Source organism: Falco cherrug, chromosome 1 (genome assembly GCF_023634085.1).
Source record: "Falco cherrug isolate bFalChe1 chromosome 1, bFalChe1.pri, whole genome shotgun sequence".
NCBI classification, from domain to species: Eukaryota; Metazoa; Chordata; class Aves; order Falconiformes; family Falconidae; genus Falco; species Falco cherrug.
This window is the reverse complement of record NC_073697.1, coordinates 123,388,712-123,410,505: the sequence shown is the minus strand read 5'-3', so window position 1 is coordinate 123,410,505 and position 21,794 is coordinate 123,388,712. Positions and strand designations below refer to the sequence as shown.

The window sequence follows — 21,794 nt, the reverse complement described above, 5'->3', positions numbered from 1 at the left end:
CTGGAGAATATACTGATTCTGTAAGATAAGATAAAAGATAAAAACTTGCACAGAGAGTAAGATCTAGCCTAGAAAAACAATTTTAGTCTGTATACATAGAAGATGTGGTAGATTTGCTGTATGTTGAATTTTATTTGCAACTAAACTTCAACAGTAGTCATTATATTCAGGGTGTTGAATTCCCACCTGTGATCTAAAGGAACTTCAGTAATTTTCACTTCCTGCCTTTAACAGTTGTATGTTCTTGCTCGACTTACTGTGTTTCACTCTAGGTGCAGCTTCACTGTATTCATTAACTAAAATGATCAGCTTGAGTAATGGATGTTTTTGGTGTATCTTTTTTGATAGAAGAGCAAACAGTCATTCCAGTCTTTTAATTTAAGTGCTTTTGTTCGTGGAGTGGGTTTAGGGTAGATAGATTTTTATGAAGAAACAGGTATTTTTTGTGTACCCTGTGGTGTATAATGTACAGGATTTATACCATATACATGGTTGTATTAAAATACTGCCTAAAAATATTTTCTGCCTGATCTACAAATCTGATCAAAGAAGACTTAAATTCTCTGGGATAGGGATTTTTTGTGAGTGAAGTGAAGATACATCTGCAGTGAAGATACACATTTGATATGAGAAAGCTGAAATGTGCTTGTCAGAAGTTTGAGTAAAAAACCAATCAAATTAGATTTAAATTAAAATTAATTTAACTAATAAATAAGAGTTTATAAGAAGTTGTTCAAATGTTGTAGTTCATTGTGATTTCTTTGAACTTGCACGGATATGTAGTATGCACTTTAAACAGCTGCCTGGTGTTGAGCAACATCTGGCAGTTGAGAGCAGTGGTTAATTACATAAGGTTAACCTGGCAGGCACGGTTTGTTTGTGCAATTAGTTGAAATTAAGAGCTGTACTATTAATTCAGTGTCTTTGGTTCATGTGTTTTGTTATGTTTCTACTTTGTAAGCCCAGAGCCCCACTGACAGCTTTACGCAACTGAGGCTTTAAAGTTATTTCATTTATTACAAAGCTTCTCAGGTAATATTTAAAGAAATCAAATAACTGTTATGTGTTATCTAAAAGAAAAGCCTGGGAAAAAATATGTATATTTGTGCATTAACTATATATTAGTTTAAAAGACTTTTCAACATCCTTACCTATCACAAATCACTGTTAACCAGAATTGTTTGCGTGTTTTGGGGTTTTTTTTTTGGGTAAAATGTGTTGAGATCTTCAAATGAAAATTAATATAAGAGTGTAAAGTGTTACTGCACAAAAGCTAATTTGGAAGTAATATTGACCACCATCCATTACTTCTGGTTTTCATCAAAACATTGTTTCCAGTAAATTTTGAAGTGTTTTCCCTTTCTTAACAACTTGAAAACAGAATGATTAATAATGGCTGGATGAGCGTCAGTGGGGTAGTATGTGGCTATACTTACATACATGTTTTTGAGGATGACTGCTGTCAGTTATGTCTCAAGATCTAACCCCTGTACAAAATGAGTTTGGGAAGTGAGCTGGCATTTTGTGCCATGCCACGTGTTGGGGTGTTACCCCACCGTTACCTGTGTGGGGGAGAGGTGACTTTGGTTCCATGGTAAAGAACAACAAATAGACAATTCCTTCTTCTGTTAATCCCAATTGTTTGTTGAACATTAGAGCAAACCAGAGAGCTAGGATGACTCTGGTGAAATTTAATGTCATTAATTTATGAATGACAGATTCTGAGAGCCAGAGAAGTTACAGTTGGGCTCCACTGCAGCAGTAGTGCTGTAAATGGAATTTGGAAAGACTGAAAATAAAATCATGAGCAGTATATATTACTGGAGTCACCCAAAGAAGTAACTCCATGAAGTAAATGTTCTAAGATATGGAGGATTTCCTAATAGTTGTTCCTACTGCTGGTACCCTATTGAACTGAAATGTCTCCTCATGCTTAAATAGTTTATGCACGATGAGATCAGTATAGTCTGCAAGTCTTCTAAATTTTCTGAGCTCGAAAGTTGTTTGTCCTGCAAAGGGAAGGAAACCTGTTTAAGTGCAGCTTTTTTCACACTCCTGGTATTCCTTGAATTGGGTATCTTTTTGGGGCCTCATCACAGCCCACTCATGAAATATTCATATTATAGCTCTGCATTCACACCGCTGTCAGTCATTGCCTCACACCAGTGATAAGGCTGAGGGAATCTGTCAGTCTGATGCAAGACAGCATGTTAGAAGTGAGGAGCGTTGACACTGCTCAGTTCGTGCCTCACTCGCTCATTAGTGTTAGGAAGATCAGTTACTCTAATTCTTAGATTATTATGATGTTCTGTGGGAAGCAGTGCTTTGTTTGCAAAGAAGCCTTATCTTTTGCATAAAAGCAGCTATAAAGATATGTACAATGCAACCCCAAGCTTCCCTTCTTGTTTTTGTTCAAGGGTAGTTCTATGCAGGCAGCTAGATAGTGATGGATTTAAACAGTAAATCTTCTTGGGGAGGCAGACTGACCTCACGGTCAGATGGCTTTTAGCTCCAGATGGATGTGATGATGGACTGTGGGTTATCAGTTCCCCCGCTTGTTGCAGAATCAGTGGGTCTGGCTTGTTAAATGCTGATTTAAGAAGACGGGAAGACTAGACAAGATGATTATAAATCAACTACACCATCCTAAGTTGTTTTGGGAGTTCATGTACCAAAAGACCTAAAGGGCAACATTTTCATGAATTACTTTGATGCAGTGGCTACGGTAGTTTGCTTTATCAAAAGTTATAATACAAAAGAATGAGAACTTGTAACTTTGCAGTACAGCTTCTCTTTGCTCTTACATAAAAGTCAGGTCATTAGGCTAGAAAGATACTCTTAAGTTCATTTCTGATTAGTAACATCTTGAGCTGCATATTCTATAGGCAAGCATGAGAGGAGCTGGTATTCGGTGTCCCTGTTTGAATGAACATTGCAAAGCTTCATTCCAGATGCAGCTGTAAATGTTTTATTTAAGGGCAGATATGTTTGCAGCCTGATAATTTGACTACTTCAGATAATGAAAATTATATTTATGGGTTGCAATAAATCTCCTTTTTTTCTGCACTTCCAGCAGTTACCTCTGATCTATTGTTTGTGTATTGTTGATTTGTACTTTCATTTTTTCTGTACTGTGTGTTTTACAATTGTCTGCTGCAGCTGTTTTTGTTACGACTAGAAAGAAGCGCATAATGTTTGTAGGTGCGACCTGAAAGTTGGCTAGTTATTACTTTATTATATTATCCTTTTAACTTTATGCTTTACCTGAAAGTCTAATGCTTTGAGTGGTACTACAAATGTATAGTTTTCCAAAGAAGTTTACCCCTATATCCATGCATTTTAATTTGGCAGTGGTGTATTTTGCTTCGCAGTAATTCTAACATGACTGATAATTGTTTTTTACAGTTTAAATCATTTAAGACATTATTAATAATGTAAAATTCATACACTTCCATTTCATGAACCATGGTAGGTTAAGAGTTATTAACTGTGAAACTTGCTAAACATGGCAGGTGGCACGCAGGTGAGCAGTGCAGATACAGTCTATGAATTACCAGTTACTTGAGCGGTAACTTGAGACTTGATAAATGGAAATGGGTCGGTCTTGGGGTGTATGGGATCATCCTTAGCCAGGATGAGAAGAGCAGACGTTAAATGAACATGTTTCTGCTTTGTGCTGTGAAGCACCTTGGACTTAGCCTCACTGTTCCGGTAACAGCTACATAATTCTGAGTCCTTGATGGTTATATGACGCCCTTTTAATGAAATTGCATGCTCTGTGATACCCAATCTCAAAAGTTGCTTGTGCTGTAGGAGTGACACCAGGCACCAAACAGCTCTGTACCCATACGTGTAAATACGAAGTGATGTGTCCCCGGGGGCAGAATGATTAGAATGTCAAATTGAGGTTTGAATCCTGCAGCTAACTGCTTTCTAGGAAATGTCTGTGGATGTGTTAATATATACGGACTTCCTTACACAGCGTTATTTACTACCTACTGCAGAAATACGGTATTGGGAGACGTAAGGTATAAAAATCCAATTAAGTGGTTTAACAGTATGGATCTTACCCACCCTTTAAGCTGCATCTATCCTAAATATTTTGCTCTTGCTCAGAGAATTTACATGCTTGCAGCTCCATCCTGTCTCTCAGCTGCAGTCACCCTCGTAGAATATTGATCACCTTTCAGTTTTATTTATCCATACTCTATCCAGTCAAAGTCTTTTGATCTTTAGGGAACTAAACCCTGGCAAATGTTATGTTCTATTTACTTGGTAATAGCATGTTTTTGACATTAACACTTAGGTTCTCTGAGCTGCTTTGAAGTCCCTTGCTCTAGCTGACTTATCACATAGTCTTTGTATTAGTCCTTTCCTGTCTCTGTCTCGGATTTCTCCCAACTCTAGTACAGGAAGACATTGATATTAAATTGAAAGTGGACGTTGAGTTAAAGCAGTTTATCTCTATTTATCTCTAGGGGAACTTAGCACAAGAAACTGTTCCATAATGTTAGGGTGGGGGGGTGGGGGTGGGGAATCACTTTAATTCAAAGGGCCAAGAAAGTCGTCCACTTGTGTGATTAAAAAGAAGTGATGTTCCAGACAATGTACTATATGGGACTTACAAGTAAACTCTGTAGTAAATAATTACCTTCAATGTATGGATTTTTCTTTTCCAGAACACCAGCTCAGTAACTGTGCCAGAAACACTGTTGTTTGTTTCAACCCTTGATGGAAGTTTGCATGCCGTCAGCAAGAGGACAGGAGCAATCAAGTGGACTTTAAAAGAAGGTGAGCAGAAAGTATCCTGATGGCCTCTACTCAGTAATGGTAGTAACGTTCAAATCAATTGATAATTCAAACTGTTGTAGGGCCTGGTAATAACTTTATTTTCTTTCTTAATTTTGCTTTTGCTCCAGTATTAAGCTGCAGTGTTTCTGGAGTCATGTTCATCTTCATATTTTCACTTTGCAGATTTTCCCAGGTTGATGTTGGGGTTTTTTTTGCCAGAATGTTTAAGCTGTAGTGGTGTAATTGGTAGGTATCCTGTTTTATGGGAGTGAGTGCAATTATTTAAACAAGCATAGAACAGAATAGATGGCAAATGAGAGTGTCAGCTGGTGGAGCTGGTGGCCAAGGACTTGCGTGATTGTGTCTCTGGAATACCCTACATTCACTGGTGCAGTGGATATCATGCAAACCTCAGGTCTTTTTTCTATAATAATTGTTTGGAAACAGCAGAGTTTTTTAAATAAAAGGACTGCACTTGTATAAAGAAATTTAACATTGCTCAGTGACTGGAAGTGATTTTGTAATTTTAATTACAGAGTAGAGATAGCTCTTTATGTCTTCGTGAAAAATTCAGAATTTAATACAGACTTGTTTTAGTGGGACTCTGATTACATATGGTGGAGAGATAGTAGCACTTTCTCTTCACTTCTGGAAATAAATTGGAAAGCAGGTGTAGATGGAAAGGAGTCACAGTGATTGCATCATTCTCTCCTGTATTTTTAAACCTGATGTCAGTTTAGTAAGTGAGCTGAAATGGTAGGGAATGGATTGTGCATATCTGATACCGGCAGTACAAACAATTTTTCTTATTTGTGAAGCCATTCATATTTGAATAGAAATCTACCCGACAAAAAGTTAACTTCATAAATGAGCAAAAAATGCTTTGGTAGCTCCTTTTGGAGTAAAAAGGGATGAACAAATATTTTCTTGAAGGATCTTGATTAACAGGTGTGATCACATTTTCTTCCCTGTTTCCTCTTTAAATTTAGATCTCTCCTTTCCCTGAACAGGCTTGAATAGAAAAATGTTAGCAGCCTCCTCCTTTGTTGTTGCTATAGGCTGCTGCGGTGTTGAGAGCAGCTTACTGGTTTTTGCTGGTCGTTCAACTGACATGAACATACACCACATAGTCCTGTCCTAGAAGGGTATCTTAACTGGCAAGAGTCTTTTTGAGGAAGAAAGGAACACACTTTGGTAATGAAAAGGATCTTAGAGTGTATTGCTCAAGGAACTTCCCTTATTTAAAAAAATAAATAAATATTGTGAAACTATTGTTGGTACAGTAGAACTGCCAGACTGGATAATCTAGTTTTATAGGACTTCTTTTTTCCCCTCTCTGTTGCTAACTGTGCATTATTCTGCACCTTATGTACATGAGGTATGTTCACTTGCTTTTGGCAAAGCACTTACTGCCCATTGGTTTATTTCTGTATAATAGAACAACACTCAAGGGCCTATGGGAAAAAAATAGTGGTAGTTATCATTGTTACAAGATGTCTCATGAGTTAACTTAGTTAAGTGTACATGGAGCAAGGGCCTGTACATATAAATTGGTGATTAATTTGTAATTGGAAGGTTTTTATTTATTTTTGCAAAACTGTATTTGTTGGTGGTCACCCTGTGGGTGGGAAGCCCAACAAAGATGCGACAGTGTTGGGAAGTAACAGCCTGTGAAAGTCCATACCATCTTGCTGCGCTAAATCCCTGGAGAGATTTAGTGGTGCAGAATTCAGTATTAATATTAGTGTCTAAACACCATTGTTCGGTGCATTCTCTCTGTCAACAGTAAGCTGTATTGCTGCAGAGAATTACCCAGTGGGAAGCTGCATGCATTGCAAGCAGTGTTCTTTGCAGGTGCCATTTTACCCTGATTACCAGTGAGCCATGTATGTAGTTCACGTGCTTTGGGAAGCTGTGGAGGTCACCTGAAGTGTTGCAGCAGCAGCATTCATCAGGAGGGGAATGTTTTATTGCTGCACTTAAGCAGCAAGGTATTTAACAAAGGAAAATTCATATATGTTTTATTTTTATTGGGGGAAAAAACCAAGGTAGCATTCGTTATCAGGTGGTACTTAAACAAACATGAAAATCTTGCCATGTGTGGTTTGTTTTAATTGAGTACTGAAGCTTATCTTAGGTATGCAAAGTAAATGAGCCAGTGGTTATCACCACGATAGTATGTTTGGGTTTCCTGCCTTCATCTAGTGCTGGCAAGAAAGGCAGTCTGAATACTTGTGCTCCCCATAGAGCAGGCAAAAAAAAATGGGTCTGTTAGTAATAGGGCTCTCCAGCAGTTCAGAAATAAAGCTGCGTTCCCTGCAGTTACAGGTAGCCTTATTTGTTGAGGGTGCTTTATACCCTCATTTCCTGTTAGCTTCAAAGGGTCCTACTATCCAACAGCTCTCAGGTTTTTTCAGTGGCCAGGTGACTGATGCTGCTTGTTCCCTGGGCCTTGGAAACCTGGAATATGGTTGGAAAGTTTATAGAAAAAACCCACACTCTTCCTCTCTCCAAGTTTCTGAGAGACACCTTTGCTTCTGCTGTGACCCCACAAAAACTATGGTATTGAAAGGCATTTGTTTGAATGGGTATTGAAAGGTTGTGGCACACATTTGAGATCAGAAACTAAATAAGGCTCTTGGTGCCGTCTCTGAGCAGTAGAAGGAGCTGTCAGTTCTAAGTGACAGGGTGATCGTCTCCCATCTTTTCTGCACTTGCCACTAGTAAGGTATGTGGTGAGCGTCCTCAGTAAGATTACTTAGGTTGAAGTAACTTCCCCAAGACTGCTGGAAATGAAACTTCTTCTGTCATTCCCTATAGATCTCTTCGAAAGGTACCAGAGTGCAGCAATTTAGGTTTGCTTTTACATGCGGACAAGAAAGTAGCCAGATGGTGACATTGGCAAGCCAGAAACTGGAGAGTGCTTTTCTCCTTAATGTCAGACTTCGCATTTACAATTCTGATTTCAGTGTGAGCTTTAAGAACATGATTTTAAGACTGCCCTGTTCTCTCACATCTTTGTAAAAATCATCCTGTACATCTTTGTTAACCGGAGAACTTAAGTTAATGAACAGAATGTTGAACTTTGAGATGTTAAGAATGTAGTGTTTCAAACTGTACTCTTGGACAGAGTATTTCTCTGTTCTTCTCACAGTCAGTCCTGTGTGTCCTTCTGTACCATTCAAAGCAATCTCCTTCTCTTCGTTCACCAGCTCCTTAAAAGCTTTTCCCCTAAGAACTAATTCAGAGTAATTTGCCAGAAGAACATGTAATATATACAGATTTGGATCTAGATTTAGAGCCAGCAGAAGTTTTGTTATGATCTTCAGTTCCCTGTAGCAATCAAAAAAACAATGGTCCACAATGAATTTAAAAGGTTTTGATTTCTGATACCTTACTCATAACCTATGGGTATCAGTGGTCTGGTCATGGTAAGACAAAGATACACAGACTGTATCTATCAATGGTATGCATTCTGTAGATTGTAGAGGGCAAATCTGAGATCTGTAGGTCCTGCTCCAATAACAGTGGTTATTCCCAGGTAAGAAGCAATATCTTTATGCATAGCTGTAAATCAATAAGGATAATCAAGACAAAATGATTGTAGAACGGTACTCTTTCCAACAAATTCCAGAGGATAGTTTGTGAGTGTCTCTAACCTCATTTGGTGAACTTGCAGCAGCATGTGAGGATGACATGATCTTGAACTGGCCCATTAGCTGAAATCTTATGGTAGGGCCTCAAGTCAGTAAACCGTTTTTTCCATCTGGTTCCAGTGGGGCAGCAACTTACTCATTTGTTGTTTCAGAATCTCCCACTTCTCCTTTTCAGCCGTTGGTTCTACCTGAGGGCACGTTACAGCAGTGAAAAGACGAAGTCTATCTTGCACATTAAAAAGACTTGGGTTTTGGTCAAAGGGCAAATTTTATCTTACCATGTGTTTGTGAAATACGGAGAAAAGTCAAATGTGTTATATTTAGCATTATGGTTGGTTTCAAAAATTGCATGTATTTTTTTTTCCATATATGTATGTAAAATATGGATTAGAATTATTTCAGAGTAATCTGAAACGTGTGGTATACTTCTGCCCACTCACAAGCAATGGATAGAGGCACAAATATTTTCTGGCCATGATGCAACCAAAACTGTATTGGGACATCAGCCTGCTGCCAGGTCAAAATGTTAATTTCAGCAAGTGTAACTGAACTCAGTAATTTGCTAAATTACTGGACAGTCATTATGTTCACAGGTTTCTAGTAACTGCTGTCATTGTGAATAAACTCTTAAGAATTCTAGAAGAAACCTTTATAATCTAGTATCAATGTCCTTTAAATTCTTTTTTTCCTAACACAGTTATTTTACAGATCTTTTTATTAACTTGTAAAAATGAAAGCTTTTGAGTTCTTACAGGATAACCTTTTTGCAGTCCCACAATGACAAGGCGAGGTATCAGCTATCTTTGTAATGGCATTTCTGTGCTACTGATGCCCTTGAACTCCCTGTGCTTGTGGGCATTAATATGCGTTGCTGAATGAATTTAATGAAGAGTGGCAGTGGCAGTAATTTTACTAACAGTGTGTGCTTGTTTACGCACAGGTGTGTATTACCAGATCAGAAAGCTAAAGCTTTTGTATTATATATTATGTATGTGTGTATATATGTGTTAATATGTATGAAATTGTAGGATTTTAACGTAGGAATTATTAACATACTCTGCCTTAGTGGAGGCTACAGGAAAAACAAATCGGAAACCCATGGAAATGTTTGTAGAAATCTTGATCTTCCCTTCAGCACAAAGGAGAGATTTACAGGGTGATGTCCTGCTTCCTAACTCACCCCCGCCATACTGCATAGTTCTTTTGGCATCTTTGCTTTCTTATTCTAGAAAGAGGAAAGCTTTTGTGCAGTTATCATGCCAAAAGCTTTATGTAGGACATTACAAGAAGCTGGCTTTTCCTCTGCTGCTGGAAATGGAAGCTTAAGGGAGAGGTAGATGTATTTATATCACAGGTTTATCACATTTTCTCTGTAAAGTTTTTTGTTCCAGTACAGAATACTTCCTGCTTTGTTCAGTGGTTACTATCGCTGTTGTTGGTATTGGAACAGATTGGGCCTGTTAGAATGACTTACCTAATCACAGGGAACTGCAGTTCAGGGAAATTTTGAAAGCAGGATGACATGATTACAGTCTCAGCATGTTAATACTGGAGTGCTGAGCGGCTGAAGAGAAGATAAGGCCTCAGTTCTGACTTTTGCAAGAACTTTTACCATTTGACCTGTTGTGGAGCAGTAGATGACTTCAGTTATAAGATGACTCATCTTCTCCTAGTCTGTATTCAAGCATATGAAAACTATTGTAAGACCTGACAACAATAAATTAAACTCAAGATTCTCTTTTTATCTCAGAGTGAGTTCTTATTTCAAAACAAACGTTGACATAAAGTTGGAATATGTGCCAAACCACATGAAAGTAAGTGTGAAGAGTTCATTGTCTGTCTTCAAAGAATCTTTGCAGAGCTACAATCTTAGTTCAAGAGGATGAAAGTGTTAAGAAAATGAGAAAATTTAGGTTACCCCAGTGGTAAAGATGTAGAGAAATGGCTTTCCACAGCCTGTCTTTCCAGGTGGATGGTGCTAGTAGTGAAAGGAGAATTCCTTCCACTTCAGAAAATAAACTCCTCTATCCGTTTATGTTGACTCTGAATAGTCTAGTGCATAGAAATGAATCAGATGTTGATACTAAATGCTTTCTAACAGTTCATACAGAACACTTAGGTGTTGCAGGAAGTGTTGCAGAATTATCAGTTCTGGTTCATGTACCAGTAAGTACTAAAAAAAATTCCCTGCAGCTTTGTAATAACATCCTAATCTGTTCCATCTACCTCTTTTTTTTTTATCATTGTTAGCAAATACAATTGCAGTTACTGAGAAAACAAGTAAAAGCAGGAACTTTTCCACTTCTGATGAAGCACTGTTCTACATGTTTAAGATAAATGGTATTAAAGAAAAGGTAAGGACTTTGTCATGAGCATGATGCTTCTGTGCAGCACATGCTGAACAGCTTGGAACTTGTCATAAAGCTTTCGTGCATCTCTTCTGATATGCAAGAGTGCTTCAGAAAACGCACAGCACAAATTGAAGAGATTTTCATGGAATTTCTGGCATCATTTATTAAAGTGTAGGATAGATACATTTGTTGATGTAATAGTTATGTGACATTTTTCCAACAGCTTTCAGAAATATAAGCTTGGAGGTAAAAACCTAATGCAAGTAAATATTGCACACACATATATGTGTGTGTGTGTTGTCTTTCACTGTTATGGTACTGGTTGGTCAATACAATCATGCTTTTGTAAAAGTAGATTGCTCAGTCTTAGAAAATCATGCAAAACCAAGTTTATTAGTCAGAAAATGCAGTACTGTATTATTACTCACTGTATTTTGGGGGCAGAGGGAAGCTATAGGAAAGCATTTCTTACCAGGCTCTCCTGCAAATGTCATGGACAAACCAGGATCAGTTGCTAGAAAACATAATACACCTTTTGAGATTTCCTGTAATTATTCAGGTTTTCCTGAGCATTCTTTGAAAAAAACCCCTGAAATATTAATATGTTTGAGGAAATTGCATTCTGACCTGTTCTACTGTAAGTGCCTGTTGTGTTATGTCAGTAACGGTGCAGTTAGAAAATTTGGAACTTGATTTCAGATAGCACTAGTTTTATACTGTAATTTCATATGACAACTTTATACCTCCATTTAATTCAGAGAATAAGGAGTCCTTTTATTAAAATGAAATTTAAAAGTTTCTGAAGATAATTTGGACAATAAACTATTTTCTTATGCTTTGCCTAGGCTGACTAGAAAGTGATTTTAAAGAAAAACTGCTTTACTATACTTAAACAATGTATATGCAGTCAGTTATGACCAAAAACAAGTTGTGCAGCATTGTTATCACCAAATATCATTTGAGGAGGAGATGTTTGTAGATAGGACGAAGTTGCTCAAGCACTGTTGGTGAAGATTGCTGTTGTCTAGCAATAGTCATCATCACCATAGGCAACAGTTTACTTTTTACCAAGTGAGACTCTCTGTGTAATCAGCTCATCAGGAGACACTTAAAAGTTCATTTGGCTTTTGCCTTTAGCAATGCTTGTAGCATTTGCATTAAATTTTACTTTAACTGAGGCAGGTGCCATTTTCTGCTGATTTATGATGCTGTTTCCTTCTCAAGACTGTGAGAGTTTGCCTTCCCATGAAGCACTTATTATCAGAAAAACTCTAGCTTGTGATCTTTAATGTCTTTTTTTCTTTTAGCTCACTTCACCTAGACTTGTGAATACATTGAGTGTATAAACTTGACGTCAGCTTTTAGGAGTTCAGCTCCAGATTTCAACTGCTTTGTATAATGGTCACCTAATGCCTTTTTTTTTTTTTTTTTTTTTTTTTTACCCTTGCTTTTCTTTTGTAATGGAGAGCTGATGTTGTAAGTCACCATGTGTTGTGTTAGATATTGTAAAGCTCATGGAATACTTGAAGCAGACACTGAGAAATAATTGGCATATAATCAACTCTTGGGTTTGGAATGAGGAGGGTCCCTCCCAGCATATCCTGAAGTCAGTTTCTTCACAAGGGATAAAATGAGTTGCTTGATGTAGTTAATGAATGAAGATCTGACTAAGTAGCACGGTCTGTAGAGACAGCTACATAATGATGAATCACTTAGCTCCTTTGTTTGAATGTTAATTATTCTTAGGGCCTTTTGGTGTGTACTTGGGTTTTTGATAAATTAAATGCAGTTGATGATATAATGTGGAGCTCTACACTTGCATAGCATTCCCATCTTACATCAGTGAACAGTGGTAATGGTGATAGCTCATCATTAAGAGAAAAACTGCTCAATATAGGCACTTTTGCAGTCAGTCTTCTATGACTACACGTCAGTGTTTAGGACTGTTAAAGAGTAGCAGCTAAATTATCTCGGCATTCTTGTTGCCTTGTGTATGAGGCTCCAAGTACAAGGTAACAGGACAAGGTTCTGTCTGTGCTGTCCAGTGGGTTGCTTTCCAGAGCTGTGCACAGCTCTGCAGGGTCCCTGCATTAGAGGAGATTTGTTGTGATGTGGAAGGAGACTGATGTGTCCGTGCCACGCAGGAGATGCCAGTGCAGTGGTGAGTAACTGTGTGATGAGGGAAACGGGTAAAGTGTGCAACTTGAAAAGTCAGCTAAGCAGCGAGTTTGCTAGGCGTAGTAAGATTCAGGGCTTCAGTAGAGCACTGCTCCCTCTCCAGTTAATTGGGTTGTTCCCAGAAGCTTAATACGCTTTTGAGTAGTTTACTGTGACAGCTTTGAGGATGTATCTGGAACGGTTTTTAGATTTGAGGGGAAAAAAAGAAGAAAAGTAGTTAAGTTTTGAACAAAGCTGCTCTGAGAGCGTTTACTATTGTAAAAAGGAATCAATGAAAATAAAAAATGGCCTTGCTGTTATTCCTCGTATTATGCTTTCTTTCTGCCTCTGATAATGTATGTGCATCTTTTGGTGACTGCCGTTTTCAACTGCATTGTGGCTAAAGGTCTGTTTGGGTAGGGGTTTCTTATGTTTTTTAAATCTGTGGTATAAAACAAAGGGACATCCTCCTGGGCTGTTATCATCGTTATCATCAAAGCCAGTAGTTTGTGTGGTGCAACATATGCAGGGTGGTAGAGACTTTGTAAGACCCATGTAATGAACCCTGAATTTCATGTTCTTGTCTTGCTTAGCTCTGCAAATATCCCAGTACACTAAAGCTGTCCCGAATCTGTGCCAGTTTCCCAACCAAAGCCTCTCAAAACATCATTGTTTTCATTCTTCCTTCCTTCCTGCTGTGTCATGATGTTTGCATGGAGACAGGACAGGTGAAAAAACAGTGTTTGTTTGCTTGGTCATCTTTCATCTTCTTACTTGGGCTCATTCTACTGTGATGGTTTGATTTCCCCTGCGGAAGTGAAGATACCTTGCATCCTCTTGACTTCTGCATTACTTTCTGCCAATATACACACAAATAAGCACACGTTTGTCTTGGAAGTTGTAGTGTATGTCTCACAAATCTGGGAACTTTTGTGGTTTTGGCATCTGGATTGCAATTCCCATGATTCAGGATTTTTTGAGGCCTCAGATAGTAATTTCAAGGTCGCATCACCTTAGATTAAAATCAAATCATTGAATTTACCTTTTAATATGTAAGGATTTAGATTTAGCACTGTCAGGTTTTATTTCGTAACTTCTTTTGTTGATGACAGCTAAACTGTGATTCTGAACCACTGAAAATACAAATTACTGTGAGATTGTTTCCAAACCTTTTGGTTTTTATGTAATGTGGATTCTTGGATAAATTTTAGCGGGGAGATTATTCAAGTGAAAAGATCAAGGTTTAGGTAATTTTGTATAGCCCTTGACAGGCTTCTGGTTTTATTTTCAGTGACGTGCCGATCATGGAGGTTTTATCTTGGAGTAGGAAGTGGAACTAAGCTATTTTTTTCTGACTTACGTCAGAGTCTTGCTCTTAAGTCATTGGCAGTCGTCCTGTTCATTTCCGTAGGTGTAGCCCTGAGCTTTTTTCAGTTTGAACGTTGCATCTTAAATGTTGAATTGGCTGGAAAGCATACACTTACCTGCCTGGTACAGGGGCACCTGAGACATAAGGTAGCAGAGGTTCAGAAAACACAGATTAAAAAATATCAAGATACCTACTTTTGTATCCCTGTTCTCACAGTGCCTGCAAACCTCCATTAGCTGTAGCGTGTTTTTTAATTAAAATTGGTTGTTGAAGCCTGCAGGGTGGAAGCAGTTGCTGCAAGTTACGGTCTGCTGCCTCCTGGGCAGCCAGTGCCCAGCGATCTCACACACCTACGGGAAGCAAGAGTTTTTATTAAGAGGTGTACAGGTGGTTCTAACAGACTCTATGTGCTCTGACCAAGTGAGAAATAAAGAAAAAACTCAAGATACAATAACTTGTGAAAACAAGAACTGCTGTCTTCTCAGAGTCCTCTCCCAGGGGGTGGCTGGGGAGCACTGTGGATAAAACTGGGCAAAGAACTTCAGGAGGTTTAAAACTTCTCAAGTGCTTTGTACTTTCCCATTTTATAAACCTGGTTTCTAGACCAAACAGGAGATGGCTGCAGCTGCTGAGATAGCCGCTTTCAAATTCCATGCCTCAGACGTTCAAAAAGAAGCAAATTGTTGCAGGCTTGACTTAATCCTGTGTCTAGTGAGTTCAAGGAACTGAGTTGCCAGTGTTACGACATTTTCTTTTTATCTTTATGCAGATCCTGTACTCCAGGTGCCAATACATGTGGAAGAGTAAGTCTGTTTCCTTTATCTCATTTACTGCTTGTTCGATTTTCTCTGACATCTTGAAATTTGGTTTAATTTGACCTAAATTATCTATGTACTAGAAAAGTTGCATACCTTGCATAAGTCAATTTAAGGTGGTTTAGAGAGCAGATACAAAAAATAATAGTTCTGTTATTTGTAGTGCTAGGAAGAAACATCATGTCTGCAGACAGTTCTCAAGCCCTTGCTCAGGTTTAGGGATGAAGCGTGCTGACTGTGCCACAATCTTAGTTGAACACCTTTGAAAATGGCAGAAACAGCTTGGGAGTGATCTCTGGTCTTTGCGCTTATGCTCTTCAAATGAAAGACTAAAAATAGTGAAGCCAAAGAAACTCCAGCTACCACCACCACCAGAATCTTCAAATGAAACCCTCGGGCTGTTACTGCAGAGTAGTTCCTCCAGCGCAGCAATCTCACATTTAGCTAGAAAACCTGGGGCTGTAACTTTATGTCACTGAAGTCAGTGGTAATATCCTTTCTTTTTTGTGGTTTGTTTTTGATGTTGGGGTTTGGGTTTGGTTGTTTGGGTTTTTCTTCTAGTTTGGAGTGGGAGGGTTGCCTTTACCTCTCAAATGTACATAATTCTGGCAACTCGTTTACTGTTCCTTGCCTTCCTTATGCTCTCTGTTTTTGTTTATTTGTTTGGTTTGTTTTTAATTGCATTCTGTGGCATTTTAAAAGCATTCAGGACTTGTTTAAGAGCTTTCACCCAAGTGATTGTCTGCCATATTCGGATCTTTAGATTTTCAGATGTATTAGTAATCTTAGGTTATATCAGTTCTGAAACAACTTCCTTTTTTTTCTTTTTTTCTTTTTCACAGTTAATAAATTAAACTTAAAAAAATGGGTAATACAAAGTAAAAAATATAATGTCAGTTGAACTTCTCTGTAAAGCCAGTGCTGGCCATAGTTGCTTTCCTGTTCTCTGAGAAGCATGGTACGTCTTTTTATCGTTTATAATTCCTGCTTAAATCCTAGGCCAGCATTTCTTCCAGACCCAAATGATGGCAGTTTGTATACACTTGGTGGCAAGAATAGTGAAGGCTTGACTGTAAGTATGTTTGTTAAATTCTCTCCTCTGATAATTTGTAGAAAAGTGCCCTAACCAGACTCACACGAAGGACAAGTCCCCAAGGGAGCTTCCCGCTTTCTTGGCAGTACTGTAGTTTGGCAGGTTTTTGTGCTGTTTAATGGAAGTGTACCAGTTATTTGGAAAAGCTGGGTCAGACTAGCCAAAAACTAGTGTCCACTGCCTGCGCTGATGTTAGGATACAAGTGTTTGGGATCACAGTGGCCTATGTTATGTTGCTAGCACCTTTGCAGAGTGAAAACATACTGTATTTTATGAGAGCAGAAAGTTGCCACTTTTCTTGCAATCATCAGGAGATAATTTCTACTTGAAAATACCAATACCTGATATGTTTTGTTCACTTGTACTATTTTTCTGTAACTTACTAAAATAACGATGATGACAGATACTGAATAATCTCTGTACGATTTGTTGGGAAAGTTGTACCCAGCATAATACAAAACTGATACGTCACTTTCACACAAATACATAATTTTCTAAAACCATCTGCCAGAAGGCAGGATTAATAGATACTTTGTGCTGACACCTTTAGATGTCTTTGTAAGATTTACTAAGCAGACAAAAATACTGAACCTTATCAAAATAGTCACCAGTCCATGTCACCCACAGATACTAGCTAATACTTGACTTCTATTTTTAAACATTGTGATGATACTCAGACAAAATGTTTGGCTTCTCACAGGTTTCTTTTCTCTGGCAGCTGTTATGATTTCCTTCAAGAACTTTAGTGTTGTCAGTAAATACTGAAATATTTGACTGCCCCCACCCCCCAGCACAGCCAGATCATAACTTGCAAAATGATTCTTGGTTCTTTTCCTGGGTGAATCCATGAAGCAGCAATCTATTTGAATCTATTCCTTTATTCTGCTAATCTCTCTTTCTGAATTAATTTAATTTCTGTTTAGGATCATTATTATAGAAGTTTTAAGCAAGAGTGGAGCAATTTTAGCATATTCAACTAAACTCACAAAGGCCTGATGTTTATTGTTGGTGCAGCTTGTGCGTTACTCTTGTGACCTCATCCCAATAGGAGTCTTAAAACTTAGCAAGGTTTGTCACCCATTCTGTAAGCGCAGTGCGGGCTTGGCACTATCTCAGGAACTCTTCAGCTGGAGATTTGCGCTTCACCATCTTAACAAATTCATTTGTCTGAAGACATCTGGCCTTTGTAAGTATTACTGAATGTCCTGTGCAGAACCATTTTATACTCGTTATAGGTGAGGCAATTAAACCATGGTATGTTGAAGCCCAGGCAGTTCGTACGTGGTGATGGTAGACCTTAAAGCCACAGAGCCTTGGCCTCCAAACCTCCGAGCTGCAAGTAGTTCTTCCATTCTATATACATATTTCCTGTGGTAAGCTCACCGAGACACACTCCTCTCTGTTCCGGGTTTGCAGAGCAGGGCCTTGACCTGAAATTTTGAGTTCTCAGGCACTACGGTAATATAAACAATAAAACCCTGTCATTTGAGATTTCTGAAGTTGTCTGACTTCCCTTTTCTGCGAACAAATGCGAAGACTGTCACACCAGTGTGAATAAGCCTATTTTGTTGGGTTTTTTCTTCCCTAGAAACTGCCATTTACTATCCCAGAGCTGGTGCAAGCATCTCCCTGCCGCAGTTCAGATGGGATTCTGTACATGGGTGAGCTCAAATTTTCTCTCTTTTAGATTATAAATGTTGAGTGTCTATAAAATGTAGAGACTCCCAGACAGACTGCATGGAAATATGCTTTACTTTGGGTTTTAGTTATGGGTTTTCGTGAACCTTTCTGATGTCAGAAAATATGATCAATATAGAATTCAATTACTGTTGGAAGATTAAAACCCACCTACTTTTCCTGAAAGAGAAAATAGCTTTTCTAAGCAGTGAATAGCCTGTATGGGGTTTTTTGGTTTCTTGAGATGCTATCTCTCAACAAAATGTGACTTCTGCTTAAAATCTTCTTATGCTTATAAATGTCACTGCCTCACAATTATAATTAAATTAGAAATCCCGTTGCATCACAGTTAGACATCCTCCATTATCTGAGGTACAGGCAGTTCATTTATACTACAAATAATAATGAATTTATGGCTCACTGTCCTGACTCGTTCTAATTGCAGATGGATTTGGGAGGAGAAAGGGAGAAGAAAGGACAGTTATTTCTTCACACATTTTACTGTTGTGATAAGGATCAGGATGAACTTAGTATTGTTTTTTTTTAATCTCTTGAAGGGCCAGTATCTACTTATTGTGTCTGTCCAGTAAAGGAATCAAAACGTTTATTTGAAGTCTCTAAACACAACACACATGTTAGTGTCAAAGAAATACTTAAGGTCATAGTTCCTGGAGTCTTGAATAGGATACTAGAATTATAGTCCTTGAAATCAATTTGAAATGTGTGGACCCTCATAATTTTTTTTCTACCTACTGTCCTTCAGCATTAGCAGTTCAGTCTCCTTTGCTGCGGGCTGACAGGATCTTCTACACTCAGAACTTCGTTAGATTTTTAGAAAATTATTTTTTCACATCGATAAATACTGTATTTTGTTTTTCTTGTCAATATTTGGGGTTGGCCGGTAGTGCTAAAAGATGAAATTAAGCCTGACTGAGAAATTGTTTTATTAAAAATGCTGTATTCATGCTAAGTTCATGAGCTTACTAAAGAAAAAAGAAGACTGAAAAGCTTGATGGAAGTGCTGTTTTTCCAGCTGAATGGTAACGTGGCTGAAATTGTGATTCCAGGTAAAAAGCAGGATATTTGGTACGTGATTGACCTCATGACTGGGGAGAAACAGCAGACCTTGACTTCCTCATTTGCAGAAAGTCTTTGCCCGTCAGCATCCCTCCTGTATCTTGGGAGAACAGGTCATATGCTTTTTTTTCTGCAGCTTAGAAGAAAATTTGTTGTCATCTTTGTTTTTCAAGTTTAGGCTCTTAACAAATGACCTTGTGATCAGTTCAGGTTTTCAAGTTGACTTCTTAGGAAAAACTTCTGCACATTATAATTTTGGACTGTACAGAGACAAACTATAACAGCAGAAAGATACTGTTTTTTTAAAACTTTGGCAGTAGGCATCGTCCCTTATTGTTCTTGGTGAGTAAGTGGCATTTATATGCCGTGTAACAGGGCATTCCAGCAGCAGCTGTGAACCCAAGTTTGCCCTGTAACATACAGCTTTTATAAAGAGTGTTTAAAGAAAATGGAGATATAGCATATCCACTGAAATCACAAATGCCGTATTCTAAATAACTGGTAAAATTAAACCAACACCATATAGCTGTTGACTAGTAGAAAGGAGTAAGTGTCAGACTTGTTCTTTAACGTCTATATCCATGCGTTCTTTTAATGTGATAGTTCAGTTACAGAACACGGTATACTGAATTTTAGAATACAGGGTTTGGAAACTTGTAAGTAAAACAAAAGTACGTCAGAAGCAGCTGTGCAGTAAAAACCTTGTCCTGAGATTCCTGCAGATCACTATGTGAGTGGATTGGGTATTATCTTTAACAGCTGTGAAATATGTATTTATCAGGAGTGTTGGGAAACTGAAATGCGGAGAGCAGCAAGTGGTGTGTGTGGTGTTTTGAAGAGTGTCTCAGATTTGAGATGATTGATTCTATTCTCTCATAGGTTTTTTTGCTTCACAGACTGTATATTTTTTAACAGAGTACACTATCACAATGTATGACACCAAGAAGAAGGAGCTGCGGTGGAATGCCACCTATTTTGATTACGCAGCTACTCTGCCTGACGAAGACATAAAATACAGTAAGAATTTAACTGCTGTCTTTTGTTGTTGTTCTTCCCCTTTGTTGTTGTTCTTCCCCTTCTCCATATATGTATCAGCTGTGAGGTTTGCATACGGGCAAAAAAATTCTGATTTTTTCTGTAATTAATAGATCAAGCTGTCCTGTCTGAGTTTTGTGCAGTTGATAGGCATCTGCCAGCTTTTATCCTTCACATGCTGTAAAATCTACAGCCTTCTAGGTAGCTTCAGGTAAACTGAATCTACGAAGACAACGCTTGAAGATACGACTCGATAAAATTTAGTGGAAAATAGCAGGAGAGGAGTTGAACCTAAACTGTGGTGCACGCTCAGAAAAAGCTATTGCATTGCAACTGAACCTCTATTAACCTAATTCTGACAACTGATTTGCTGATCAGCAATTCTTTTGCAATGTAAGGTGTAATGGACTCCACAATTAACATAAGGCTTGAACTGTTAACATGTATTATTAAAATTGCCCATCTGCAGCAATCCAGATATTCTCCTGTGTATTTGTGTATTGCAGAGATGTCCCACTTTGTGTCTAATGGAGATGGGCTGGTGGTGACGGTGGACAGTGAGTCTGGGGACGTACTGTGGATTCAGAACTACGCTTCTCCTGTGGTAGCCTTTTACATCTGGCAACGTGAAGGATTACGGAAAGTTATGCACACTAATGTGGGGATAGAAACTCTGCGGTACTTGACATTCATGTCTGGGGAGGTTGGACACATTACCAAGTGGAAATACCCTTTTCCGAAGGAAACAGAGACCAAGAGCAAACTGACGTGAGCATGAATATTCCTGTTGTTCTCACTGTCTATTCGACAGAACTTTGTTGTGAAAACCTCATTTATATACATTCAGTTATGGATTTTTCTACAAATTTCAAGGTGGTGAAAAGAATACATGAAAGCAGCTCTAGTTCTCCAGCCATTATTTGCATCGTATTTGATCTCTTACTGTCTAAAGTCAGAGACAAAAAAAACCCCTCCACCTACCGTAAACTTAGGAAATGTATATTCATAACTTTAATCAGATGCTCTGTGTTTAATAATGTCTTACAATGTGGAATGTAATTGGTTTTTGTAATGTGAAGCCTTTCACGTTGTAAATATGTGCGTGGCATTTTGGCAAATACCAGTTATTGAATAATGCAGAAATAGACCATGAGTTCTGTCAAATGAGTAATTCTGATGTGAATAATCAACTAAATAATGCTTTCATAATGAGGAAGAATGGCTTCATAATACAGCAGTACTTAAAACAATTTTACAGATCCAGGCTTTTCAGGATATAAATATAGATGATTTGAGAAACTTATACATTAGTTCTACAGGATTGTGTTGCCAAGGTTTTAGCTAAGATGGCAAAACATCCATTTGTCTGCTTTCTGACACTTACTGTTTTTTTCCAGACCAACTCTGTATGTAGGGAAATACTCCACAAGTTTGTACGCATCGCCATCAATGGTGCATGAAGGAGTAACTGTTGTGGTAAGTTGGGAGCTGCAAGAGCTGGATGACACCTGCTGAAAAGTGCCTTTACAGAATTAGTACTGTCCTGGGCTTAAAAAAAAAAAAAAGTTGAAATGGAAACATACATTAAAATATATGAAAAAAGACAATTATGCTGTAGTAAGTAGCAAAGGGATCTGGTTAAAACAGAATAAAACACTGAAGACTGTGCACCTACAGAAATTTGGTTTTAAATTGCAGATTGCTATCAAGAAATGCGTAGCAAATTAAATATTTCATAAAACAATATAACAGTAAGCCTTAGAGTGCATGACC

General features: G+C 38.1%; 1 protein-coding gene across 4 annotated transcripts in view; it reads left to right on the top strand.

Moving 5' to 3' along the window:
• Positions 1-21,794, top strand: part of ERN1 (endoplasmic reticulum to nucleus signaling 1) — a 41,221-nt gene that overhangs the window by 5,234 nt on the left and 14,193 nt on the right. For 2 of the 4 annotated variants that reach the window (XR_008735125.1, XM_055726761.1), the window contains exons 2-9: positions 4,680-4,791; positions 15,094-15,127; positions 16,139-16,211; positions 17,821-17,893; positions 18,977-19,099; positions 19,902-20,003; positions 20,528-20,789; positions 21,419-21,497. Coding sequence is in view for 3 of the 4 variants with exons in the window: in XM_055726761.1 (XP_055582736.1) it covers positions 4,680-4,791; positions 15,094-15,127; positions 16,139-16,211; positions 17,821-17,893; positions 18,977-19,099; positions 19,902-20,003; positions 20,528-20,789; positions 21,419-21,497 (858 nt within the window). In the remaining variant the exon portion in view is untranslated. Of the gene's footprint in view, positions 1-4,679; positions 4,792-15,093; positions 15,128-16,138; positions 16,212-17,820; positions 17,894-18,976; positions 19,100-19,882; positions 20,004-20,527; positions 20,790-21,418; positions 21,498-21,794 lie in introns of those variants that run through there. The other 2 variants (XM_055726770.1, XM_055726776.1) reach the window with 2 other exon arrangements.